At 44.9% G+C, this 7,904-nt stretch overlaps 1 protein-coding gene across 2 annotated transcripts in view; it reads left to right on the plus strand.

Moving 5' to 3' along the window:
• polr2b (polymerase (RNA) II (DNA directed) polypeptide B) overlaps window positions 1-7,904 on the plus strand; it is a 44,342-nt gene that overhangs the window by 21,890 nt on the left and 14,548 nt on the right. The window contains exons 20-23 of one of the 2 annotated variants that reach the window (XM_034866493.1): window positions 1,543-1,656; window positions 2,436-2,596; window positions 2,759-2,954; window positions 3,275-3,387. In XM_034866493.1, coding sequence (XP_034722384.1) covers window positions 1,543-1,656; window positions 2,436-2,596; window positions 2,759-2,954; window positions 3,275-3,364 — 561 coding nt within the window. In that variant the 3' untranslated portion in view covers window positions 3,365-3,387. Of the gene's footprint in view, window positions 1-1,542; window positions 1,657-2,435; window positions 2,597-2,758; window positions 2,955-3,274; window positions 3,476-7,904 lie in introns of those variants that run through there. The other variant, XM_034866492.1, reaches the window with a different exon arrangement.

The raw sequence follows: 7,904 nt of genomic DNA on the forward strand, positions 1-7,904 counted from the left end.
GTCATTACTCTGGTTCACCAGTTATCTTTCAGACCGGTCTCAAACTGTCAGCTATAATGGGACAGCTCCCCCCCCCCCCTTTACCTTCAGTGTGGCTTACCACAGGGTTCCATCTTGGGTCCCTTGTTATTTTTATTATATGTAAATTACCTTCCTAATGTCTCAAATAAACTTTCAAAAATTGTATTTACAAATGATACAAGTGTGTTTTACTCTCATAAAAACCCTGAAATTTTAATAAAAGTAGTTAATGAAGAACTGGACAAGTTATCTACTTGGTTCAAGTCTAACAAATTGTCTCTCAATATAAAAAAAAACAAGTTATATTTTTTTCGGTATTAAGTCAGATACAATTAAATCTTCAATGAAAATTCAAATTGACATCTCCATTAAAAATATTAAAACTGCTCGTTTCCTTGGCATTATATTAGATGACTCTTTATCCTGGAAACCTCACATTAGTGCCACAAGTACAAAATTAGCTAAAGTGGTCGGTGTACTAGGAAAAACTCGGCACTTGATTAACAGACAAGTTGCGATTATGTTGTATTACTCAACGTTGTATCCTTATATCAATTATTGCAATGTTGCTCGGGCTAGTACCCACCCAACTAAGCTGGAAACTATCTTCCGACTTCAGAAGCGAGCCTTAAGAATAATATTTTGTGTAAATCGTAGGCACCCCTCTGAATCACTGTTTTCTCATGCAAGTATTCTTACTGTATATCAAGTGAATCAACTCCAAATTGCTTTATTTGTTTATAGCTCTATAAAAAAGTTATTTCCCCAGCACCTTTGTAATATTTTATTTTTAATAATGAATTTCATCAGTATCCAACTCGTAGTAGTTGTCTTATTAGGCCTCCCTACTCTCGCACGACTCAAACCCAGTTTAGTGTGTTGTATAGAGGGTCAAAGATATGGACCAGTCTCCCCACTTCACTCACTGAGCTTTCTAAAGAACTTTTTAAACCGAGAGTCAAATTGTTGCTCCTAAGTTCTCTGAATTTTCCATTTGGGTTTATGCTCTAAATCTATTTTTTAAGTTGTTTCATACAAATTAAATGTGTTTTGGTTTGTTTGATTTTGTTTTGGTTTTTTTTTTGTTAGTTTTTTTGTTTTTATTGTTTGTTTGGTTTAGTTTAGTTTTTACATAATAACAAATTGTTTTTTAAATTGTTAAATGATATTGTTTTTATGGTGATCGCCACTTATTAAGCCCCTTGGAGGGTTTTTCGGCAGTCATCCGTCACATCTTTTTGTGTAGTATATATATAATACTGTCTTAATCTTTTTGTTGTGAAAATAAAATAATCAATCAATCAATCAAAACTGTTAATGGGTAATATTATCTATAACAGTTAATGGGTAATAATATCTATAACTGTCTATGGGTAATAATATCTATAACTGTCTATGGGTAATATGATCTACATATATCTCTATTTGTGGTTATTATTATTTGATCTATATATACTGTATATATTTATATTTATTTGGTTATTATTTGAGATATAAATGTACATATTTGTTATTGTTCAGGTATCTGCTAACAAAGGAGAGATTGGCGACGCAACGCCGTTCAACGACGCCGTAAACGTGCAGAAAGTCTCCAACCTGCTGTCAGAGTACGGGTACCACCTGAGAGGAAACGAGGTACTTTATACTACATGTACTACATCTATATTACACCTACCACCTACGAGGAAACAAGATACTTTGTACTACATCTATATTACACCTACTACCTGAGAGGAAACAAGGTACTTTATACTACATATATATTACACCTACCACCTGAGAGGAAACAAGGTACTTTATACTGCATGTACTACATACATATTACACTTAGCACAATTAGTGGAACTATGACCAAAAAGTTCTATTCTGGTCTCATCTGACCACATGACATCCTCCCATGACTCCTCTGGATCCTCCAGATGGTCGTTGGCAGACTTAAGACGGGCCTGGACATGGTCTGGTTTAAGCAGGGGAACCTTCCGGGTCATGCATGATTTCAAACCATGACGTCTTAGTGTATTACCAACAGTAACCTTGGAAACGGTGGTCCCAGCTCTTTTCAGGTCCTGGACCAGCTCCTCCCGTGTAGTTCTGGGCTGGTTTCTCACCTTTCTTAGGATCACTGAGACCCCCCGAGGTGAGATCCTGCATGGAGCCCCAGTCCGAGGGAGACTGACAGTCATGTTTAGCTTCTTCCATTTTCTAATGATTGCTCCAACAGTGGACCTTTTTCACCAAGCTGTTTGGACATGTCCCCGTAGCATAATAAATGGAGTGGGGGGGAACATTTTGAAGGCAGACCCCTCCATGATTTCTAAGTGGGAGAACTTGCAAAATAGTAGGCTGTTCAAATACTTATTTTCCTTACTGTATATAGTATATTATTATAATATCCAATACATTTTATATTCCAGGTCCTCTATAACGGCTTCACAGGCAGGAAACTGACGTCTCAGATCTTCATCGGCCCGACGTATTATCAGCGTCTGAAGCACATGGTGGACGACAAGATCCACTCCAGGGCCCGGGGCCCCGTCCAGATCCTCAACAGACAGCCCATGGAGGGACGGTCCCGGTGAGGACACACCTGTCTGTCTGTCTCTCTGTCTCTAATCCTCCTTCCAGATCCTCAACAGACAGGCCATGGAGGGACGGTCCCAATGAGGTCACACCTGTCTGACCTGTCCGTCTTTCTCTCTCTCTGTAACCTGTCTGTCTCTACCCTGTCTCCCCCCAGAGACGGCGGTCTGCGGTTCGGGGAGATGGAGCGGGACTGTCAGATCGCCCACGGCGCGGCCCAGTTCCTGCGTGAGCGTCTCTTCGAGGCGTCCGACCCGTACCAGGTCCACGTGTGTAACCTGTGCGGTCTGATGGCGATCGCCAACACGCGCACGCACACATACGAGTGCCGCGGCTGCCGCAACAAGACCCAGGTAACCTGTCTGTCTCTCTGCCCGTCTCTCTCTGGCTGTCTCGCAGTCTTTCTCTCTCTCTCTCTCGCTCCTTCTCGCTTCTTCTCTCTCTCTCTGGCCCTCTCTCTGTCTCTTTCTCTCTCTCTCCCTCTCTCTCTCTGTCCCCCTCTCTCTCTCTCTCTGTCTGTCTGTCCCTCTCTTTGTCCCTCTCTCTGTCTCTCTCTCTGTCTGTCTCCCTGTAATTTAACTCTTCCCCCCCCCCCCCCCCAGATTTCTCTGGTGTGGATGTTTTTTATTTGACTCTCTAACTGTGTGTGTGTGTGTGTGTCCCTTCTCCCCAGATCTCTCTGGTGCGGATGCCCTACGCCTGTAAGCTTCTCTTCCAGGAGTTGATGTCCATGAGCATTGCTCCTCGGATGATGACATCATAGAGTGTTTTGGCCAATCACGGGCCAGGATGTAGGAAGTTTCATGTTTTTTATAGTTTCATCTTGTCTCACGTTGTTTTTGTAAAAGTGAAATAAAGTTTCTTTTGAAAATGATTCTGAGTCTTCATTGGTTAACACACGTCAAGTGACCTCACTGCACGTTGTGACCTCACTACAATCAATCGATCAATCAAGTTTATTTGTATAGCCCTTTACAATAGCCGAAAGGTACCCAAAGTGCTTTAATACAAAGCCATAAAACAATACATAACCCATACAGAACATACAGATACAATTAAAAGGGCTGTAGTGGTGCAGCGCTGCAGGACATTAAAAGCCTTCCAGAAATGCATAGAAATGATCAGACAGAAGTACAAGAACTACAGACACAACAGTACCCTCCAGGTTTAAAGAACTGCAAAGACAACATTATCCTCCAGGTATAAAGAACTACAGACACAACAGTACCCTCCAAGTATAAAGAACTACAGACACAACAGTACACTCCAGGTTTAAAGAACTACAAAGACAAGTGTTTAAGTGTGTGTGTGTAGTAGTAGTAGTAGTATGTGTTTGCGGGTCAGACTCTATTCCCCACTAACACAGAACGTTAGGGAACGTTAGATTTTGGTTCTCTAAAGGTTAGTTCGAACCAAACCAAAAACTAATGTTTAGGGAACGTTACCTCCGGGTAATAATGTTCCCTAAACGTTAAGAGAACCAACTAACTGTAATGTTCTCCTGCGGTTGCACCGTACCTGAGTTAGAAGTTGCATGGTTTGATGTCACTTGATTTAAATTCATTCAAAATGATTCGACTTATACAATCTAAGAAAGATAAACAGCATAGCATTTATTTTAAGGCTGATATCAATTTAGCTTAAAACAGTACTTTTGTGCTTGATTTTTTTTTTTTATATAGAACTATTAGTGAAAATACTTAAAACAAGAATCTATCAATAGAACGAATTTCACAACTAAGAAAATTCATTTCTTTATTCAGTTTGCAAACCGAACCGTATGGTGATGGAACCATCACCTTATCGTGGTGGAGAGGTTTGTGGGTCCCTATGAACCTGAGGGCTGTGTTGTCTGGAGCTGTGTGCTCCTGGTAGGGTCTCCCATGGCAAAGTGGTCTCAGGTGAGGGGCCAGACAAAGAATGGTTCAAAAACCGAGGTAGAGAGGGAGGGACCCTGCCCGGAGGAGGCCCAGGGCCCTGTCTGGCGCCAGGCCCAGACGGAGGGCTCGTCAGCGAGCGCCAGGTGGTCGGGTTTGCCACGGAACCCGGTCGGGCACACCCCGAAAAAGCTACGTGGCACCCCTATCCCAATCCCATGGGCCCACCACCTGTGGGCGGAACTGCTGGAGTCGGGTGCGCTGTCACATGGGTGGCGGCGAAGGTCAGGGGTCTCGACGGACCAGACCCGGGCGGCAGAGGCTGGCTCTGGGGACGTGGAACGTCACCTCTCTGTGGGGGACGGAGCCGGAACTTGTGCAGGAGGTGGATCGCTACCAATTAGATCTGGTGGGGCTTACCTCTACGCACAGTCTCAGTTCTGGAGCCGTACTCCTGGATAGGGGTTGGACAATGTCCTACTCCAGAGTTGCACAGGGTGTGAGTCACCGGGCGGGTGTGGGGATACTCACAAGTCCCCGGCTGAGCGCCGCGTTGGAGTTTACCCCGGTGGACAAGAGGGTCGCCTCCCTACGCTTGCGGGTGATGGGGGGGAAAACTCTGACTGTTGTTTGTGCATAAGCACCAGACAAGAGTTCGGAGTATTCGGCCTTCTTGGAGACCTTAAATGGAGTCCTGTATTGGGCTCCTCTAGGGGACTCCATAGTTCTGCTGGGGGACTTCAATGCACACGTGGGTGATGATGGAGATACTTGGAGAGGCTGATTAGGAGGAACAGGTCCCTGATCTAAACCAGAGTGGTTGTCTGTTGTTGGACTTCTGTGCTAGTCATGGATTGTCCATCACAAACACCATGTTCGAACATAGGGATGCTCATAAGTGTACGTGGTACCAGAGCACCCTAGGCCAAAGATCAATGATCGATTTTATAATTGTTTCATCTAATCTGAGGCCGTATGTTTTGGACACTCGGGTGAAGAGAGGGGCAGAGCTGTCAACTGATCACCATCTGGTGGTGAGTTGGGTCAGGGGGATGGGGGAGGACTCTGGACAGACCTGGCAAGACCAAACGCGTAGTGCGGGTAAATTGGGAACGTCTGGAGGAGGCCCCTGTCCGACAGACTTTCAACTCACACCTCCGGCGGAGCTTTTCAAGCATCCCTGTGGAGGCTGGGGGCATTGAACCTTAGTGGACAATGTTCAAAGTTTCCATTGCTGAAGCTGCGGCGGGAAGCTGTGGTCTTAAGGTCTTAGGTGCCTCAAGGGGCGGTAACCCACGAACACCCGGGTGGACACCGGTGGCCAGGGAAGCCGTCCAAATGAAGAAAGAGTCCTTCCGGGATATGTTATCCTGGAGGACTCCGGAGGCAGCTGCAAGGTACCGACGGGCCCAAAGGGCTGCAGCCTCTGCCGTGACAGAGGCAAAGCAGCGGGTGTGGGAGAAGTTCAGAGAAGACATGGAGAAGACACGGAGAAGGACTTTTGGTCGGCACCAAGGTGCTTCTGGAAAACCATTCGCCACCTCAGGAGGAGGAAGCGGGGACTTATCCAAGCTGTATACAGTAAGGATGGGACGTTGTTGACCTCAACTGGGGAGGTTATAGACCGGTGGAAGGAGCACTTTGAGGAACTCCTAAATCCAGCTGACACTTCCTCTGTGGTAGAGGCAGAGCTGGTCAAACAGATCAGACCTTCACTCTCGCAAGGATCTTGGAGGGAGCCTGGGAGTATGCCCAACCAGTCTACATGTGTTTTGCGGATCTGGGGAAGGCGTATGACCGGGTCCCCCGGGAGAAACTGTGGGAGGTGCTGCGGGAGTATGGGGTGAGGGGGTCCCTTCTCAGGGCCATCCAATCTCTATATGACCAAAGCAAGAGCTCTGTCTGGGTTATCAGCAGTAAGTCGGACTCGTTCCAGGTGAGGGTTGGCCTCAACAAAAAAACTTCCAGTTTCTCTCAAGTTCCTTGTAAATGTAAATGTATTTAATCGGAAAAATTCAAGGCCAATGGACCGTCAACTGTGTCCAAAGCTGAAGTGGCAGGCTCCATCTCTGGGCGACCGGCTGGTTTCCTGTGTGGTTTTGACTCATCTAAAAAAAAAAAGATGGATAGTAGTAGTAGTAGTAGTAGTATTAGTAGAAGTAGTAGTATGTGTTTGCAGGTCCGACTCAATTGTTTGTGAGTAGTAGTACTTTCATTGTAGCATAGCTTTCATTGTTATGCAGATGATACTCAGTTATATCTATCAATCAAGCTATTCAGGATAGCTGAATATTCAGGATATTAAAACCTGGATGACCTGTAATTTTCTGAAGTTATTGCTCTCGGACCCAAGCACCTCCGTGACGCATTATCCAAAGATATAGTTACTCTGGATGGCATCACCCTGGCCTCCAGCACCACCCTGGCCTCCAGCACCACTGTGAGGAATCTTGGAGTTATATTTGATCAGGACATGTCCTTTAATTCCCACTTAAAGCAAATTTCAAGGATCGCCTTTTTTCACCTACGTAATATTGCAGAAATCAGGAATATCCTGTCTAAAAATGATGCAGAAAAACTAGTCAATGCATTTTTTACTTCTAGGTTGGATTACTGCAATTCTTTGTTATCAGGCTGCTCGGAAAAGTCCATAAAGACTCTTCAACTGATCCAGAATGCTGCAGCACGTGTTCTGACAGGAACCAGGAAAAGAGATCACATCTCTCCTGTTTTAGCTTCTCTGCATTGGCTTCCTGTAAAATTTAGAATAGAATTTAAAATCCTTCTTCTCACCTACAAAGCTCTTCATGGTCAGGCACCATCTTATCTTAAAGAGCTCATAGTACCTTACAACCCTGCAAGAGCACTACGCTCCCAGAATGCAGGGTTACTGGTGGTTCCTAGAGTCTCTAAAAGTAGAACGGGAGCCAGAGCGTTCAGCTATCAGGCCCCTCTCCTGTGGAACCAGGTTCCAGTCTGGGTCCGGGAGGCAGACACCGTCTCCACGTTTAAGAGTAGGCTTCAGACTTTCCTTTTTGATAAAGCTTATAGTTAGGGCATAGAATTGAATATTGTTAGGGAGTAGTAGTTAGTCACATAGTTTTCAGATTTATCTATCATATAATCAAGAATATAATAAAACTAAAGGGAGACTTGGCATACAGCCCGATCCGGTTGGGGAGAGTTCTGGCCCGACCGGGCTGGAGCTCTCTTTACCTTGTCTCTCTTGGTTTTGCTGTAATAATAGTTTTAGACAGCTGGGGACTTATTTTGATACACTGAGCTCCTCTCTCCTCTATCTTTCCATCTTTTCATTTATGTGCATCCATGTCCCAGAAATACTTGTTCCTAACCTAGTTACTAACCTAGTTACTAACCTAGTTACTAACCTAGTTACTAACCTAGCTCTGGGGAGTCATTCCCCGG

Source organism: Etheostoma cragini, unplaced genomic scaffold (assembly GCF_013103735.1).
Source record: "Etheostoma cragini isolate CJK2018 unplaced genomic scaffold, CSU_Ecrag_1.0 ScbMSFa_80, whole genome shotgun sequence".
Lineage (NCBI taxonomy): Eukaryota > Metazoa > Chordata > Actinopteri > Perciformes > Percidae > Etheostoma > Etheostoma cragini.